Below are 20,069 nucleotides of genomic sequence, written 5' to 3'. Positions count from 1 at the left end.
TATAATTTAATTGAATGTTGAGATCCCCTAATATATGTCCTTATGCCTTTTTGAATTCTTGGCCTGCATACAATATTTATCTGACTGCAAGCTCTTCAGTGTAGGGACTTTAGCACTGTATTGTTCATTTTTTTTGTAGACCACCACCATGAACAAGCGTATATAAATAACAGATATACTTTCCCCAAAAGTATTTTTTTATATATAATAACAATGTTAGTCTATTCCAAGTATTCCAACAATATTTTTAATCAGTAATGTTTTCTCCTTAAACCAGATCTTAAAATAAGTCATTATTTTTATCTCTGAATATCTGTGGTTCAAAATGAATGAGGGAGCAAGTTTAAGTTCATTAGTCATATATTATTATGAATAGAGTATTTACTGTTTTATAGATTGAGTAGACATATATGGCACTTGTCTTGGCACGGACACATTATTAAGATGGCACACAAATTATTAAGCAAGTTTATTAAGGAATGCCACTAAAAGCTTTGGTGACATGATAAGATCAACAACAATGGACACAGACTCAACATCCAGGCAGACCAGCTAGAGATCAATCCAGGTGGTGTTTGATTTGCAAAGAGGCTACATCCCTTTGAGGTTTGCCATGATGATGAGGATATGGCACTTTAACAAAAAAATAAATATACGGAAATAGCCTCCTCACAATAAAGCTAATGGTCCAGAGCAAATTTGAACTGATGCTATTTGTGATCATACATAGAACAAAAGTCAAACACACAACAGATGATGGCCACTTTAAACATTTCATTATTTCCACCCTCTACCTTTTCATATTTTTAATACAAGAGAAGGAAGGAACTTTGTAAGATTTGCATGAGAAAACGAATATTTTGCAGAAAACTCTGTTTCTTAAGGAGGTGACAACCACTAACACAAACAAGGCAATGCAATACTAGTCAACATAATTAGTCAAACTGCAGGCTTCATAGTTTTAGTGGAGCAGGCTAGTAATGTCACACACTATGTTTACTTTTTATCTCACCAGTTGGATTGTGTGCATTTTTGTCCCAGGGTCTAAATGCGTGATTCACGTGGTTCTTTTAGTAATCACCAATGAAGTAATCAATCAATGAAGAGTGTGTGTTTTAAAAATAAAAGTGATAAAGCCCAGGAATTATTTATTTGATTGGTTGGTCACGTAGAGCTGATGTTTCATTAACGTGCTCAATCCATATTAATACACGGAACCAGCTGTTGTCTGTGGAATCCGCATCTGCTGGAATAATGGAGACTGAGCATTTTAATCAAAGTGGTAGTACCAAAGACCTGCATCACAGCACTGGAACCCACTGTGGATCTGCTGGGGTTTAGGATTCCTGCTTCCCATCCCAAAGCCATGAAAATCCACATCAGGGCTTTGTGTGAAAATGAAGGGATTCTTTTGCCTTTGGGAAGGGCCTGCGGAGGAAGTAGACAGATATTATATTTCCTGTGGTTCTGACAGTTGCCTCGGACTGTAAAAATGGCAAGAACCTTGCAAGCGTCTCATCTGCCCCCTCTTCTAAGAAAATATTAATAAGTCTATGGTAGAGACAGTAGAACTGGCCACCATCTGGTGCTCCTGACAGTCCCCCAGGAGCAGACCTCATCCAATTCCCTAACCCCTGAGTAACCTAAATGCCACTGCTTGTAGGGTGTAAATGGAAAAATTCATATGGGGAGGGGGGGGAAATCAGTTGAGTCACTGGGGGAGGTGGGCAGGAGACAGCCACTCAAGACAGAAGCCACTGTTAACCAGAGTAGGTCAAAATGCCATGGCCATGTTGTGAAGCAAGAAAGGGAAATAGAATCTGTTAGCACTGCAGAGGGGGAAGAACATTGAGGGAAAGAGCCTCCACCCACATAGACACTGCTATTTCTTTCTATAAAAGATTTCTGCAAAATCTGCCCTCTCCATCCACAACACAAAACGTAAGTTCTTCAACTGAACTGGGAGCCTAAAATGCAGCACCAAAAACTTTAGGTTCAAAGTTTTATTTTATTTTTTTTTTTTCAGAGCAGCAGCTGAGCTTGTAGAGGGAAGGAAAGAGTGGGATCCTTTTTCAAGTCCTACTTTTAGCACCCCATCCCTTCGAAATATACCTAGCTGCCTTCTTCCCTATACTACACTCCTCAGCCTCATCCCCAGAAAGAAACAGATGTTTCCTTCCCAGGAACCCCAAAGACTTGCCTCTCTGCAACCAACCACCTCTCCCTCCACACTGTCCCTGTATTTCCAGGAACATCTTTCTTGTCCTCAAATTTCACCCTCCCTCCCCCATACCCCTCAATGGCCATCACTTCCCCAAATCTATCCTTTCTACTCCTATTCCCCTGATCAACCTACTCCCCAAAACCAGTTCTTACCTCTCCCTAATCAAACTAAATTACAGTTGGCCACACCCCCACCCCAAGTCAATTTCTGCTATCCCCTACCTACTTTTCTGGAACCCAGGGCCGGCTCCAGGCACCAGCCCACCAAGCATGTGCTTGGGGCGGTGCCTGGAAGGGGGCGGTGCGGCGGGGCGCTCCGGCCCAAGAGCGGAGCCGCGACTGGACTCGCCGTCCTCCCCCCAGCGCTCCGGCCGCCAGGGAGAGTGGAACCGCAGCGGGCTCGCCGCCCTCCCCCCGGCGCTCTGGCCTCCTCCCGGCGCTCTGGCTGCCGGGGGCTCGCCGCCAGGGAGAGCGGAGCCGCAGCGGGCTCGCCGCCCCCCTCCCGGCGCTCTGGCTGCCGGGGGCTGGCCGCCCCCCTCCCGGCGCTCTGGCTGCCGGGGGCTGGCCGCCCCCCTCCCGGCGCTCTCGCCGCCGGGGAGAGCAGAAAGCCACGGCCGGGCTCTCCGCCCTCCTCCCGGCGCTCTGGCCGCTGGGGGCTCGCCGCCCTCCTCCCGGCGCTCTGGCCGCCAGGGAGAGCGGAAAGCCACGGCCGGGCTCTCCGCCCTCCTCCCGGCACTGTGGCCGCCGGGCAGAGCGGAGTCGCGGCAGGCTCACCGCCCTTTCCCCGGCGCTCGGCCGGTCAGGGATTGCGGGCCCGCGGCCGGGCTCGGCGCCCTCCCCTGCCGCGCTGGCGGAGGGGGGCGTGGGCGGCAGCTGGCTTTTTTGCCTAGGGTGGCAAAAAAGCCAGAGCCAGCCCTGGTGGAACCTCTTTCTGCCTCCTTTCTCTACTGTCCCAACGCCTCCTGCTGCACTGCGGGGTCTCCTTCTCCCCTTCTCATGAAGGCTACATGGCTCTAGCCCACTGCTCTCTCTCTCTCTCTCTATGCCTGCTCCCCTCCTCTTAAAGGAGCGGCAGCTCAGAGGTGGCTTTGCTCTTCACTTTCCCTCCCCCAGAGATGGTGGGGGAGAGCTACTGGGGAGACATTTTCAATTTAGAATCAAACACATTTTCTTCTTAACACAGACATCAAAGGCCGCACTTAAGAGCATCAGGGCCAGAAGTTGGACACTAATGGCATATTCAGCAATCTGGTCTGAAGAGTGACTGTAGAAATGGCATGAGATGGCTCCATGTTTGTCAAAAAGAAATTATTTCCATATCAAATGTGCTCAATTTACAAGTAAAATAATGCGTTTTCTAATTGCCAGCCCTGCAAACTTCCTTCTCATCACTCATAAGGATGCTGTGTCTTCAACAGAGTTGCACAAGTATTGCTGTTAACTTAAAGGTTGAGTTTGCAGGCTTGTTAATAAAACAATATGTTTCTGTCAAGTGAGCAAATGTTACATAGAATCAGACACAAAACAAACATGGAAACAATACCATTTTACACAGTTACTTTTCAGGGCACAACTGCATTTTTAGCTATTGTTTACAAAGTGCACATACAAGTCTCCATTTCCCCCCTCCCTCCAAATATCTACACCCTCCATCATAGAACCAAAGACAACATGCACTTACCTTCATCTTTCAAGCACATTATTCTAATTATTCCCCTTCCTCCCACATCACTTGGTAAGTTCTCTAGTTCAACTGTCCACTCCTTGCGGCAGAGTCCCTCTCATCATCTCAAGCTGTAAAGCACCTAGCAAACAGCAAAACTTGTACAACTAACCAAAAAAGAACAATTAATCATTCTGTAGTTATTGAAAGAGTTGATGTTATTAAAGATAAACCAACATAAAATACTGCTCACTATAACTGTTTGATTATACTGCTGCTGTAATATATTTAAAGTATTGTATATTTTAATGTGCACTTTTACAATTGATGGTGTTCATATACTCTGTTGCAAATAGCAGTACAGAGTAATACAAAGTGCTACAGATGTAACCAAGGTTGTAGAAAAATACAATAAAGTAATTAAAGACTATTGTAATGAATATACTTGAGAGGGCAGAGTTACAGTGGCATGACTGACTTTAAACATTATCCAATTTGAATAGATAATTATGCAAGCCTAGTGTTCCATTAATATTTCTTGCATTTCATTTTTATCAGGTTGTCAAAAAGCAACGTCTATAACGAGAGAAACTATTTTTTGTGAATAAGTTTAAATGGGGTTTATTATTGATTCATATTTATTTATTAATTCTCCACTTGTTACTTTATAAGAAAGGTGTTATTTAATAATATAGTAATACTGTGGTCCTAAAAAAAAATAATACAAAATTCTTCAGCTCAGAGACAAACTTGAAGCAAAGGGTCCTACTGTATATTAGTAGGTTTCACTACATATTTTTCTCAAATGAAGGGGTTTATTTTTACAAAAGTTCTGCTCAGGAAACAATGTAAAGGGTGGAGGAATGAAAAGTGTTATTTTGACTCCTCTTCCTCCCCAATGCTATTTACAAATTCTATCAAGTCAGCTGCTTGAAAAAAAATAAATAAACCAAAGAGAGGACAGCAATAGCGAAGAGTTTCTTACAACACCAAAATGTTATTTTATATTTGCATTTGATGTACAACAATAGAGATTACACTATTGTTACACAGTTACACTAGCACAGCTATGATTACATTATTCAGCCAAGAAAGGGATATGGTACCACAAAGATGAATGACTAAAAGTAGTAAGGAATTGTTGTTATCCCTATTCTAATTGTTTCTATAGTACAGAGGTTCTCAGACTGGGGGTTGGGACCCCTCAGGTGGTCGTAAGGTTATTACATGGAGGTGGGTCACAAGCTGTCAGCCTCCACCCCAAACCCTGCTTTGCCTCCAGCATTTATAATGGTCTTAACTATATTTAAAAGTGTGTTTAATTTATAAGGGGGGGCGGGTCTCACTCAGAAGCTTGCTATGTGAAAGGGGTCAGCAGTACAGAAGTTTGAGAATCACTGCTACAGTAGCTGAAACAGTTATTAAAACAGGTGTACCAAAAAGGAAGGCACAAAACAAAAACAAAAGCTACCCACTTGAAAACATTTCATTGATTTAAAGTATTATATTTGTCTTTTCCATTTATTTGATCACTAAATATAATATTTTATAACACACCACACACCTTCTCTGTAATTATATTCTTGGCAACCAAGAGATTTCTTTATTACAGCAAGGAGATTGTTAGTGAAGGAATGTTTATGACAGACTACCCTGAACTGACAGCTAGAGCTTTATAGCACAGAAGTAGCCATCTCACAAAAAGCTGTATGATGAAAATGCACCAAATTAAAATGTAGGTCTGATTTTCAGAAGTTCAGAGCATCCACAACTTTGACTAAAATTAACATAAGCTATGGGTACTCAGCTTTAAAAGCCAGGCCTTAAAAGTCTTCATTTCCACTTGTTGATCAGACTATCAGAGCAACACCAACATATTTTGTTTTTCTGTTCTCCATCCTTATAATATATGGAGATATACCTATCTCATAGAACTGGAAAGGACCCGAAAGGTCATCGAGTCCAGCCCCCTGCCTTCACTAGCAGGACCAAGTACTGATTTTGCCCCAGATCCCTAAGTGGTCCCCTCAAGGATTCAACTCACAACCCTGGGTTTAGCAGGCCAATGCTCAAACCACTGAGCTATCCCCCCCATATATAAAAGGTATGGCATCATCTGCAGCTGCTTTTCTTTTGTTAAGTCATGAGAATGTTGAAGCAAGCCTCTTAGAGGAAGAAATTATTATTATTTTGATAACAGTGAGCAAACAGCCTTCTACCCCCACCAACAGCTGAGTTGCAAGGCAAAGACCAAACAAATAATAGCCTCCTGTATCAATATGACAACACAAAAAATGCTAAATATGCTCTTGAAGCTTAATAATACACAGCAAGAGCAGGAAAAGGCTGTTCTGATACAGGTCCCTTCTCCCACATCAATTCATATAAACATTCTAGATTTCAGATGTGCATATATGATATCTGGTCAACAGGAACTAATGACACTATTTTATTCTCTCCATCCCGTGGGCAATCACCCCACAGCAACAGATCTGGTAAACTGCCATTCACTTCTTCACAACATATCTAAGCTTAACAGCATCTCTAAGATTCAATATGGGGCCCTGAGGAGTTGTGGGTTTAAGAAGCTAGCTAGTGCATTATTCTGTTTAGAAAGAATGCTTTCAAGGTACACATTTTGTCTCAAAGATTTAAAAGCAAAGGGAAAGCACGTATCAGTACGTAATCCTCAAAATGTTACATAAAAAGTTTAATAAAGGAATTGGCTGAAATGCTCAAAACATTTTTTTTTTTTTTTTTTTACTTTGTTTAGCTGAAGGTAGTACAAAGTCCAGGAGAAAGCAAAGAAATGTTGTAAATGTTCCCCCCAAAAACCCTTTAATCCACTATGCCATTTCAGGCCCCAGTCCTATAGACACTTGTATAAAGTTAAGCACATGCACATGTGAGCAGTGTGTTTGCAGGACTGGGGCACAGTACGTATAAGACTGAGAAAACTGCAGTGCAGTACCTGTTACCAATATGCATGGACTGGAGCAATGCCTCTTTCATAATTTTTTTAATCATAAATTTGGGTGTTCTATGAAAAAGAGAAATAAAATGTGGAAGAGGTAAAGATACCAGCTAAAATAATCTTCTGCTGAGTTAGGTAAGATGCTAACAGTCATTGTGAGCTCCCATAGAGTCCTCCTCCACAACCCGTTGAGCAAAAGGGAGAGTCTTGTCAACAGTCCCATACTCCATCTGAGGACAAACACACAATAGCCATGACATACTTTGTTTGTAAACGATGGGTTAGTTATGTTTACTTGGTTTGAGCATTACAATATTAGCCTGTGTGCTTTTCACTCTTTATTGGACCACACAAATATTTAAAATTGAGAGAATAAGATTTCCTTTTATTTTCAACAGTAGAGAAGTAGGGAGAGTGCCATCATTTCATTTTACTCAGAAGACATAGAAGAATTACTGATTAGATGCAATTGATCTGGTTTCATGTCCAGTCATGTTTTAACACTCTATGTTGTCTGAATAAACATGATCTTTAACAATAAGCGGGCAATATATGATATGTTAGTTCAAATAGAGTATAGCATTGAACTAAATATTTATTGATCTTAACTACATAAACTTTTGTAAGTATATCCTTAATATATTGATTTTACCCGATTTCTTATTAAAATTCTTCCTTAGAAAACATTTTTTTGCTCAGAAGTAAAATTAGCACTATAATAAATTGTGATTCAGACCCAGAACATTATTCGCTCTTTCCTCTAAGGCATACCAAGATTTCCACTATCTTGAAAATTGATGATAGTTTGAAAGGGAGAGAGGAATTACTAACATTGTCTTAAGCGAGGTAGATGCCCTGCAACCTTCCCCAGATATCTCTACCTACACACCCCAAACCTGACCTGCAACACCGCTATTCTAACTCTTGGGTTTCTCTTGAGCAGAGACCATCATGGTGCCAAATTCTGTTGGTTAAGTGTGCACACAGCATAAGTGGGTGCACACAGAACAAACAGTCAAAAGCTTACAATGAAAATAAATATTCTGGAACCAGTTCTTTTTTCATACTGTCGAAATTACACATCTTGTAATTAATTATACTGTTGGAGTTATATTAATATAGTTTCCTACCCTAGTTCACAGAGCGCCAAATACATTGGAAAGGGGATATTTCTTCTAATTTTGGTACTACAACTGACTACTCAATAAAAGAATTGCAAACTCTGAACATCAATTGCACAAAGTGGGTGGGAGAAAGGAGAATATCTGGATCTCTGGAATATGTACTTCTTACATGTCTCCCAGAAATAGTCTTTAAGGTGCCACCAGACTCTTTGTTGTTTCTGTAGATACAGACTAACACGGCTACCCCCTGATACCAGAAATTTATGTGGAACTCTTAAATCTTTAGTCTTACACTTGCAAGCCATTATATATTTTTAATATTACTGTTATTTAAAAACGACCCCTGAAACCATGCCATGTACAAACATAGTTACATTGAAATAAACCTCACTGATGGCATCATAAGAAGAACTCAGGAACAAGCTTCGAAGTTTGTAATTAAAAAAAGGGACAGTCCACAAACAACCAAAAAAAGAGGACTTGCAAAATGTATTATAATTTATAAGAAATGCAAATCTAATACCATAGTACTTAACTCCCAGAGTTGGGTGAGCTGTAGCAGCTCAAAGCAACCCAACTATGGGCTGTCAAGAATTCAATTTTCAGCTGAACTCTGTTAAAGTCAAGGCAGCAGCAGATCCCAGTGGATCTCTCAGCAGCATGTTTCAGAGAGGTGCAGAGAATGCCGCGCGCAGCCGGGTAAAGCTGAGAAGAGAGACGTGTCTGTACAAGAAACCGAGGACCCTTGTAGTTACCTACGCCGCTACTACCCTTGTGTATTCACCGCAGAGAGAACCCCCCCCGTAAGAGCGATACCCGTGCGGGACAAGGAGAAAATTATGCCTCAGTCATAAGGTACAACGTTGGCACAGTCTGACACAGCAATCCTGCAACTTCAGTCGGAAATGTCAGCGTGCACCTGGGTGTGAGACATTACCAGGCCTAATACGGAGCCGTTCCTGCACTTTAGACAGCCAGGCTTATCGCCTGCCAGGAACCGCAAAGAAGTTGGGGGGGGGGGCTTACTCGCTCCCTCCCCGAATAGCGCCGCACGGCGAACACCAGATGCGACCCCCGCCCCCCAAACACAACAAGCCGCCCCCCCGGCCAAAGGGGCCTGAACCAGCGGCGTGACCCCAGAGACAAGCCCGGCTCTTTGCTTTTCCCTGCAGAGCTACAGGTGCGGACTATAGGCGCAGTGACCGCCTCTTACTGAACCGAGGCGGGAGGAAACAGGAAAGGCAGAAACCCCAAGGGGGCAACTACAGCGCCCCACACATCCCCAGGCCCCTTGCACCGCGGATCCCCCCCATCACTTGGGGGGGGGCACACAAACGGCATTAACATGAGCACGAAGCCATTACAATGTAGCAGCTCAGATGCGCGGGGGAGAGAGGGAGGAGATGGCGGCTCCCCCTGCCTATGCAGCACGCCCCCACCGGGCACACACACACCCCGAGCGCCCTAGCCCAGGGATCGTGGCAGTCCCGGGGGTGAGGAGCAGGTGCAGCTCACGGGGGGAGGGGAACAGGTGGGTGTTTCCTCCGTACGCACTGCCGGGGAGGGAGAAGCAGATGCGGGTGGTTTGTACCGAGTGGAAGAGGGAGCCCCCGGGGAAAGGAGAGGGGCAAACAGGGGCCGCCAGTCTAGTCACCTGGAGGGCAGGTGCATGTAACGCACGCTGGGGGGCAGGGGCGTGTCAAGGGGCTCCACAAGGTGCATCTATCGGGGAGGGAGGAGTGCGCGTGTAGACAAGTGTGTGGTACTCACGGGGGGCTGCAGCGCGGTACTGGGGGGCTACAGCTTGGTACTCACCGGCAGCTCCACGTTAACGTCGGTCCCGTCCAGCAGGAGGACCCGGCAGTGCAGCGCCGCTTTGCTGTCTCCGGCCGCCGGGATGTGGACGGCGGCTCCGGCGCTGTGCCCAGCTCCTCCGGGGTGCGGGGAAGAGGGGAACCCCTCCGCGGCGACGGCTCCTCTCAGCCCCCCGTCCCGCTCGTCCCCCGCCCCAAAGGCGCCTCCTCGCCCGGCTCCACGTCCAGCTCCTCGCCCGTAGCGCTGCATCGACCGCCGGCCAAAGGTCCTGCGCAGGAACCGCAGCATCCTGGGGGCGCCCTACCCGGCCGCTCACACCCCCGAGCCCGCAGCTCCGCGCCCAGCCCCGGGGAGCCTCCCAGAGCAACCCAGCAGCGCCGCCCGCCGGGAGCCAGGCACCGGGGCCAGCCCTCCCCGGCTCCCAGCTCCGCCCTCTGCAGCGCCGCCCGGCAGAGAGAAGGGGGCGGGGGAGATGCAGCCCCTCCTGCAGCGGGAGCCGCGCCGCGGGGCGGCCAGGGGGAGCTGCTGCTGCTGAGGCGGAGCGCGATGCAACCTGTAGTGGCGGCGGCTGGGGGAAAGGTCCCGCGGCGGCCGCCCGTGCACTGGCGCTGCTAGCCCCGGCGCCCGCCCGGCTGCCCGCCGAGTCTGCGCCGCCACTCTGCCCTGAGGCGCCGAGGTACTCGCCCCGCGGGGCTGCCGGGCTCCCACCTGCTCCCCGCTCCGGCAGGGCGCGCGCACACGCTCAGAGCGGGGAGGGCGCCTGCGCCGGGACTGCCCCCGCTCCACCTCCGGCCAGGGAGGGACGGGGGGCAGCGGCCGGGCTGGGGAGGCGGAGGAAGGTTCAAGCGCAGCGTTTCACCTGCGAGCTCGGAAATTCCCACCTTGCCTGCCCTGTGCACTGGGAAGGCAGCTGCCTGCTGCCCTCTATTGACCCTCGCTGCCATGGGGAGGCGGCTGGGACCTCTGGGGCGGGACGAGACATGTGTGCTCCAAACTGACACTGCAAAGTTGCGGGAGGCGGGGGGAGGAAGGGGAGAGCGAGACGAGGAAATCTATTAGAGTTTGGTTGTTGTGTGTAATTCAGGCCGCGATCCAGCCTTGCTCCTCCCCGCTGTTATTTCATTACCCCCTTCGCCCAGTCTCGGGCTGTCCCTTGTCTCTCGCCTCCTCCCCTTACTCCTGCACTGTGCCGGTGCGGCTCCTACACCACAGGACCGATGGCGAGCACTGCTTCTAGCTGCTAAAATGCCGGGGCAAAGGCAGCAGGTGAAGCTAGAGAACATGTCACTGCATCTGCCCTCCGCCCGCAATACCTGTAGTAAACACTGCTCCCTGCTCTGCCCAGAGGCTTCAGATCAAAGGGACAGCTGCGCCAGCGCCTGGTAGGGCAGTTTGCTAAGTTAATTTCCATATTGTAATCATGTTACAAGAGAAAAACGTTCCAGGTTCCCCCTACCATGGATTCAGAACCCCCTTTCATCCAGCCATAAAGTTGGTCAGCTTTTCCCCCCTCCACCCCCATCACTATCACACACACCCAGAGCCGGCTTTAGGAAGTGCGGGGCCCGATTCGAACGGGGCCCCGGCAAGGATGACTGAAAAAAGAAAAAACATGTAAAAAAAACATCTGGGGCTTGTACTAACCGGGCAGCACTAGTAGTCTTCGGCAGTTTGTCCTTCACTCGCTCCGGGTCTTTGGTGGCACTGAAGGACCTGCTGCCGAAGACCCAGAGCGAGTGAAGGACCCGCCGCTGAAGTGTCACCGAAGACCCGGAGCGCTGCCGGGTGAGTAAAAATTAAAAAGGAGCCTCTAGCCAGGGAAGGGATTCTTGGCCACTTGCCCCCACCCCGGCAGCCCTGCCACTGGGCACGGGGCCCTCTTAGGCGCGGGGCCCGATTCGGGGGAATTGGTGGAATTGGCCTAAAGCCGGCCCTGCCACACCAAACACCAGTGTGCAGCCCTCAAGTTGAGACCCGGTGTCTTAGATAGCTGCAGGACACTCATAGCTGATCTGGGACAGTAATAAACCTATGGTGGAGGAGGGAGGATAATATCTAGACACTTATGGAAACCTTAAGGACCAGAGGGAAGAGATAAAATGGGAAAGTGGACTGAGAAAATGAGTGAATAAAAATGAGGGCAGCAGGAAATAATAACATACACACAGTATTTTTGAAAGCAGTCCAGGCCATCTGAGAAGGACCTGATGCACGTTCACAGAAATGGGATAGATCAAGGACATGCATAGTACATCTTGTATCCAGGGTAGTGCTAGAGAGGGGACACTTGGGAACACCTTGTTAAAATTTCACTAAATAATTGAAGGGAAGATAAGAGAAATTTCTCTGTTTCTGATTAAATGTACCCATCCCCTAGACACTATTAAGTCACTCCTGCAAAAATCACATTCTTAGGTCACATACAAATACTGCCTTCAGAATCATCACTGTGTATTTTAAAAAATAATAATTCCCAAGGGGAGGGCATTCTCCTGAATTTCCCACCTCTTCCTTTACTTTTCAGGCTAAACAGCAGTCCTCCTTCCTTGGTTATGGCTACAAATCAAATAAATAGTTTTGAATAAAATCCTTCACCCATTCTCTCTACAAACACCGCAGCCTGGTGTCAGCATTTAGTATGGCTGGAGGGGGGGACATTTGTAGAAGCCCTATGTTTAAAATATTGTCAGTACATCATTTCTTGTGAAAGCAACAAAGGGCACAATTCCATTCATCCACCTTGCATCATTAGAACAAATGGATGTAAAGCATTTTCTTGCACTAAAGGGCTTGGACATCACTGCTAAATTATCTAGTAGCAGCAGCTCTGCATCTCCTCCCATTGTTCCACACTACACAAGGGGCTCAGACCTGAAGTGCTCACTCTGGTAAAAAAAAAAATCATTGGATTAGCAAGATATTTGGGCTGATATTTCCCCCAACTCTATAGTTATTTAAAGCAGCATTGCTGGAAATGGGGAGGTGCATGTCTCTTTTCTTCATCCAGTACTACTAGAGATTATATTTGCAGACTTCAATTTGCATTTCTTTGTATTTCCCAAGTTTGCCATTATTAGGAATCGTCAAATCACATAGGTTAGGGTTCTTTCTTCTGTGAACATTACAAGGCAGATTCTCCAGTCCAGTAAGACCACTTTACACTACATAAGCAGCACAAAATACTCTTAAAGTGACAGAAATCTGGCAGTGGTGGCTCTCCTACCTCCGGAATGATCCTCATCCCTGGTGTAAAGGGAGAGACAGCATGTCGGGGATGGAGATGGGACATGGTGGAAGGGTGGGCAACTCTGACTTTGTGAGCCACAAGCATCTTCCTGCAGCCCCTGAGAAACAAGCCGTTTGCGGGGGGAAAGTATGAACATCTTTTTTAAACCCTAATCAATCAGAGGGTTATATGAATTATACCTGCTTGACTTTCACTACCAGCATACAAAATATTGTACAGTGGCTACACTAAAGAGAAACAGTACTGTTATAAAGGAGCCACACACATGCTGTGATTCCATCAGATCTCCTAAATGATGCAAGGTTGAACCTGATCAGTATGTGGTTAAGAGTCCTTCAAAGGAGACCTGGTTGCTGCAGGAAGTGATGCTGGTGATTCAGTAACCAGCACTCTGAGAATTATAGAAATGTTACATTCTGCCTGCCCACATTCCCCTTTCAGTTTTGAGTGGACATGCCCTCAAGTGATACCATGTGCTGTTAAACATCTGCTGCGCTCCATCCTCAAGGTGGCTGCAACTTATTTGTGGGTGAAGATATTCCTCTTAGAATCATAGAAATGTAGGTGTTAGACAAGACCTCAAAAGGTCATCAATTCCAGCCCCTGCTTTGAGGCAGGATTAAGTAAAACTAGACCATCCCTGACAGATGTTTATCCATCCTGTTCTTAAAAACCTCCAGTGATGGGGATTCCATACCTACCTCACAGGAGCAATAAAAAGCTTAAACAATATTGAAAAACACTTTGAGATGCTCAGATTGACACTGCTATAAAGGTGTACATTGCAGTATAATCTTAATCAAGATAGCCCCTTAGATGGGACTTCTTCCTACTGTGGGGTTCTTATACCTTACTCTGAAGCATCTGGTACCAGTCACTGCCGGAGACAGAATAGTGGACTAGATGGAGCATGTGTCTGATCCAGTATAGCAATTCTTGTGTTCCTATGGACAGCCCCCAGGAAACCAAATTAGCATAACTGCATGAGTAGAAATAACTGCAGTTTAATTGGGCCAGTATTTGCAAAAAAGCCCCTTAGTGGCATTTGGGCAGTGCCAAGAGGGTAAGTGGTGTGTAATCACTTGTGACGTAGTAACCATTACCAAATAAACAACGATGAAATGTAGTAAAAGTATTTCTATTTGTGTAATTTCATTCAGTATTTTGTTTCAATTTAAGTGTCTGTCTGTTTAAAAAAAAAGACACCACTTCTTAATGGAGACAGCTACTATTGGATGTCCTAATTAAGATAATTTTATTGTGGTATTATATGCACTGTCTAAAAATTAGAGACCTCTTTCTTTTCTTATTTTGTGTCACAGTCTACACATTTGTGGATTTTGCTGCTCTGCCAGACTTTCACTATGTAAAAAAGAAGAGTACTAAATTTAAATTGCACATAGCTAGATTTTCTTTTTCTGCAATTTGGTAAAAATTTTGTGTGTCTTTACTGAGAAAATAAATTGGGACATTTTGCAAGCTTTTGCTAGAATATGTTTCAGCTTTCAGTCCTCCTTAAAAGCAACTTGCACAAAAGGGCTCAAACAACACACACACATAGTATGGACCCATTGTCTGTGTTAATAAAACTAGAAAGAGAGATCTTTAGAAGATATGAAGATTATTTGGTCTTTTAGGTTTGAGAATTTGTTGATTGTGCTAACCCCATTGACAACAATGAAACTAGTTTGGAAAAAAGTCATTGAAGGAGATGCTGTTTAGCATGACAGCCCTCGAGTTATGATCTTCCTGTGGTGCATCGCAGTCACATGTTTGTTTACTTTCCCAAACACCATGTCAGTTATGTGAATATGCCTAATATTACCCTATTTCTGAATTGCTTTGTACACAGACACACACCAAGAGGAAAATGCAAAGGTAACTATAATATCAGAGGGGTAGCCATGTTAGTCTGTATCCACAAAAACAACGAGGACTCCAATGACACCTTAAAAACTAACAGATTTATTTGGGTATAAGCTTTCATGGGTAAAAACCCACTTCTTCAGATGCATGGAGTGAAAATTACAGATGCAGGCATTATTATACTGACACATGAAGAGAAGGGAGTTACCCTACCAGTGCTGACAGGGCCAATTCAATCAGGGTGGGTGTAGTCCACTCCCAATAATTGATGAGGAGATGTCAATGCCAGGAGAGGGAAAGTTGCTTTTGTAGTGAGCCAGCCACTCCCAGTGACTATTCAAGCCCAAATTAATGGTGTTAAATTTGCAAACACCACAGAAACACTAACTCAGGAACCAATCCCTGTAACAAACCTCGTTGCCTACTCTGTCCCCATATTTACTCTAGCGACACCATCAGAGGACCCAACCATATCAGCAGCAGCATCAGGGACTCATTCACCTGCACATCCATTAATGGCATATATGTCATCATGTGCCAGCAATGCCCCTCTGCCATGTACATTGGCCAAACCGGACAGTCTCCACGTAAAAGAATAAATGGACACAAATCAGACATCAGGAATGGTAACATACAAAAGCCAGTAGGACAACACTTCAATCTCCCTGGATATTCTATAACAGATTTAAAAGTAGCCATACTTGAACAAAAAAAACTTCAAAAACAGACTTTAAAGAGAAACTGCAGAACTAAAATTAATTTGAAAATTAAACACCATTAATTTGGACTTGAATAGGGACTGGGAGTGGCTGGCTCACTACAAAAGCAAATTTCCCTCTCCTGGCATTGACATCTCCTCATCAATTATTGGGAGTGGAGAACATCCATGCTGATTGAATTGGCCCTGTCAACACTTGTGAGGTAACTCCCTTTTTTTCGTGTGTCAGTATAATAATGCCTGCATCTGTAACTTTCACTCTATGCATCCGAAGAAGTGAGGTTTTTACTCACGAAAGCTTATGCCCAAATAAATCTGTTAGTCTTTAAGGTGCCACCGGACTCCTTGTTGTTTTTTCAAAGATAACTATATGTTACAAGGCTTAGAGTAAGTTGCATTTATATGCCACCTTTCATCCAAAAAGATCCTCAAAGCCATTTAATTAGAAGGAAAAAAATCCTGATGGGCAACCTATACATAGAACCACTTCACCCAACACTGAAACGCAGCAGCTGTTTAACAGCAGAGTCCAATACAAAATCTCTTTTAAAATTGAAATGAAGAGAAGTGACTTAGTGGGAGGGACACAAAGAGGCACCAGGTAAAGGGGGCATATGACCTCCCCATGTGACTCATCCTCGCCCCCCCACGTGACCCTCTCACGTGACTTGTCCCAGCCCTGCTCCCAGCCCAAGGGCCCCACGCTCTCCCCGTCCCCTCCCCATCCCACATTAGCTGGTGGGGGGAGCTCTGCTCCAGTCCCCCTGGCATGTGTGGAGCCACTAATGCACTCTCCCAGGCAGCCTCCGGCCACACTGCTTGCCTGGGACGCTGCCTGTGGTATGGCATGCAGCGGCTGCTCTCTCCCAGGCAGCCTCTGGGCTGTCCCAGGCAGGCAGCATGGCCAGAGGCTGCCTGGGAGAGTGCAGCCGCTGCATGCCACACCAGGCAGCATGGCCAGAAGAGGAGAGGTTCTGGCCCTGCCTCTTCCCTTCCAGCTCTGGCCCTGCCCCTTCATCTCCCCAGCTTCCCCCCTCCCCCCCCAGGGTATTTTGAGGAGGGTCATGTGACCCTTCGACCCCCCCCCCCTCCCCCCAACGGGTCACCATTGATTGAATTATGCAAATCATAATTTGGCAAGGACACTGGGGCTAATACTTCTATGCTTACAAAATGTACCATAGACTCTTTAATGACCTGACAGGTGGTCCGGAGTTTGATTTTGTATTATCAGAAGCCTCCTCCAACTGATTCAACACTAAGCTAAGGCTTGTCTACATGGGAAGTTATACTGGCATAAGGTGAGGTGTGAATTTAAACTGTTATACCAATATAACTCAGGTGGACACTCTTATTCCAAGATAAACTTCTAGTTTAGTTTATGTTGCTTTGGAAGTGGTTTAGGATAAGATGGCAACAGGCACTTTTTTTGCTGGATATGTGTGTCCAAGCAGGGTTATACCGGTATAACTATTGTGGTTTAACTGTACCTGCATAGCTGGTGAAACTTTTCCATGTAGGCAAGTCCCTAAAAGGAAAAATGTTCCCTGCTGACTACATGTTTTTTCATGTCTCCAGTCCATCTACTGAACAGGCCCAACACTAGTTAGTTTATGAGTATTACAGCAGCTGAGGTTTTCATCAGTTTATTGTACTGATTTTTATATGAGTCAGTTCAAAGAAATTATTTTCAAGCCTAGGAATCTCATCATTAGAGCTAAATAAAAGCATTCAAGACTATCTAAAACTGCAATAATATCAGAAACTCATTTAAAAAAGATGACCTTTGACCAATGTGCTCTTTTAATTATAGCCTTCAAATGAGCTTAAAAGGTACTTTACTCAAAATATGTACAAATGATCACTAAAGGCTAAAACACTGATGCCTCCTTGATCTGTACCCAGCACAGATGATCTTTTCTAATGGCAGATATGTGTCTTTTAATCATATCACCACACAGAAATAAATTCAAGGCCCTTTTTGCTATGAGGCACATGAGACCTAAATAACACAGCAAATCCCCCTTTGATATATGCAGCAGTGCTATACTGAATTCTGCAGCAACTCAGAAAGGATGTTTCAGTGTTAACTGATAGTGAAAACAGTTGGGAACTTTCACCGTTTGTTGAAATAATCCTAGAAATACAGCCAAGGTGAAAATATAATTCATACGCATTACACTAAGGCTAAAAGAAAATATATTTGTCGCAGAGGAGGAAAATCTAAAAAGATGTTTAGAAGCTCGACATAATCATCTTGTTTGACCTGTAGCACCCTTACTACTCCTGATGATGTGTAGGAAGGAAGGACCCCAATTTAACTGGCAGTGTTGTCAATTAACAACTTTATAAACTCAGCACATTTGATACAGAAAGAGACAGTGAACATAGAACGTGAATGTACATTATCACAAAGGAAAGCTGCACTTTAATTGGGCTTTTTTTCCGAAATTGCGCATACGCTTAGAGTGTGATCAGCATATTTTAGAAATGTGAATAAATAAATAACATTATTACCTGTCTGAGGATTGTACAAAATGATTTGGTGGACTCAGTCCACTTCCTACTGAACAAGCATCTGCAAAACACTTGGCACCTGTTGTGGCAGTCCAAATAGAAAATCTAGCAAGGACTAAATGTCCCACTCACCTCAGAATGTAGCTATTCATGTCAAAGGAGTGGCATATAGATGGGGAGTTGGCTCAGCAGGGAGCCATGTGGGTGAGAGGAGCATGGCCAGGATGAGTCAGGCAATAAGGAAGCTCTAGGAAAGAGAAGGAGGAAAATACTAATGTTGGGCTAGCAGATAATGGAGACAAGGTTGATTCTTTCTTAGAGGAGAGCTGGAGACCAGAGATCATGAAATGTAATATGGGACTTGCCTGGGCAAATTGACTTCTTTTTTGACCCTCCATGACTATGAGATGATTTGCAGAGACATTGGGGCACTGCTGTTTGTCATTGATTCTCTGGATGATTACATGGAAGCTTTGGCTAAGTTGCATCTCACCATGACCCCAGTATATAAAGTGAATACAGACATCAATTTTAAAATCTTTGTTCAGAAAATGGATGGTTTGTCTGGTGATCACAAGATTGAAATCCAAAGTGGCATTCATCAGATGGCAATTGATGACCTTACAGATGATAGATTGGAGAAAATTCACCTCAGCTTTTATCTGACAAACATATATGATCAATTCTATATTTGAAGGCCTTAGCAAAGTAGTATAGAAATTGATTCCGCAGCTCTCAATGCTAGAAAACCTATATAACCTCTTCATTTCAAATTTTGGGACTGAGAAAGCATTTTTATTTGATGTCGTCAGGAAAATGTATATTGCAACTGACAGTACTCCAGTGGATATGCAAACTTATGAGCTAATGATTAATAGACTGCAACTTCCATTGTTTTCGCAAGGGCGCACATGAAATATTTGAAATGAGAATGAAAGTAGTGAGTGTGATGCTGGCTGACCAGATGCCAGCTCTTGCCAAGGCTTTAGGCCACAGCCGAGCACTGACAAATTCATTGCTGGAAACCAGTTTGTTGCACTTACGTGTTAGTATAAGTTCAATACATTTTTTAACCATAAAAATGTGTTTAGTGTTTATGAAATGTTTGTTAGTTGCTGCATGCATTAATTTCACTTATAATATCTTTATCACATGCTATAACATAATATTTGAGTTTTTGCTTTATGACTAAAAATGTTGGCTCTGAAACTGTAAACTCAGTCAAGAGGACTCATCTCCTAACCATCAAGAAGGTATCAAAAGTAAATGGGGGACATCACAGTGTGGGACATCACAGTTCTAGAACTTTGTTAATTGCCCCTTCATACCCATGAAGGGGCTACTTGCAAAAGGGCTCATCCGATTAGCTTGAATTCTGGAAGAAGGATATAAAAATAGCTGAGAAGAATTTTTTTCATTCTATTCTGCTGTTAGGACTCTCACAGTGCTGAAGTTTATGAAACAGAAGCAGAGATCCCTAAGGTCAATCTGGGTTAGCCCTAAAAGACATTCAGAGCTGACAGATTACTACAACTCTGTCACCTTTTAAAACCAAAAACTGTAACTCATCCGTGTACATATGTTTGCCTGCTTTAATCTTGTATTAACACTCTCCTTTCTTTTTCCTAATTAATAAATCTTTAGTTAATTTATTATGGGACTGGCTACAAGCATTGTCTTTGATGAGAGATCTAATGTACAAATTGACCTGGGGTAAGTAACTGGTCTCTTGGGACTGGAAGCAACCTGAATAGTTTGTGATCTTTGGTGTATGGCAACCAACTATCTCTAAGTCCAGCTTGTCTAGGTGGCAAAATGAACTGGAATGCCCAAGGGGACTATCTGTGAACCCATGTACTCCTGGGGGAATTCTGTGCCACTGCGCAATGCAGACTTTTGCAGAAATTAATGTTGGATGCACA

The 20,069-nt window shown here is 44.8% G+C and overlaps 1 protein-coding gene and 1 pseudogene across 2 annotated transcripts in view; one reads left to right on the top strand and one right to left on the bottom strand.

Moving 5' to 3' along the window:
* The window catches only part of EPB41L4B (erythrocyte membrane protein band 4.1 like 4B), a 267,846-nt gene extending 257,204 nt beyond the window's left edge, over positions 1 to 10,642 (bottom strand). The window contains exon 1 of one of the 2 annotated variants that reach the window (XM_054019078.1): positions 9,800 to 10,642. In XM_054019078.1, the coding sequence (XP_053875053.1) occupies positions 9,800 to 10,087 (288 nt within the window). In that variant the 5' untranslated portion in view covers positions 10,088 to 10,642. The remainder of the gene's footprint in view (positions 1 to 9,799) is intronic. The other variant, XM_054019077.1, reaches the window with a different exon arrangement.
* Positions 10,643 to 18,439: 7,797 nt separating this feature from the next.
* Positions 18,440 to 19,153, top strand: LOC128831296 (ras-related GTP-binding protein D-like; annotated as a pseudogene).
* The last annotated feature ends 916 nt before the right edge of the window (positions 19,154 to 20,069 follow it).

This window comes from Malaclemys terrapin, chromosome 2, assembly GCF_027887155.1.
Source record: "Malaclemys terrapin pileata isolate rMalTer1 chromosome 2, rMalTer1.hap1, whole genome shotgun sequence".
Taxonomy (NCBI): domain Eukaryota; kingdom Metazoa; phylum Chordata; order Testudines; family Emydidae; genus Malaclemys; species Malaclemys terrapin.
This window is presented reverse-complemented; position numbering and strand designations above follow the sequence as displayed.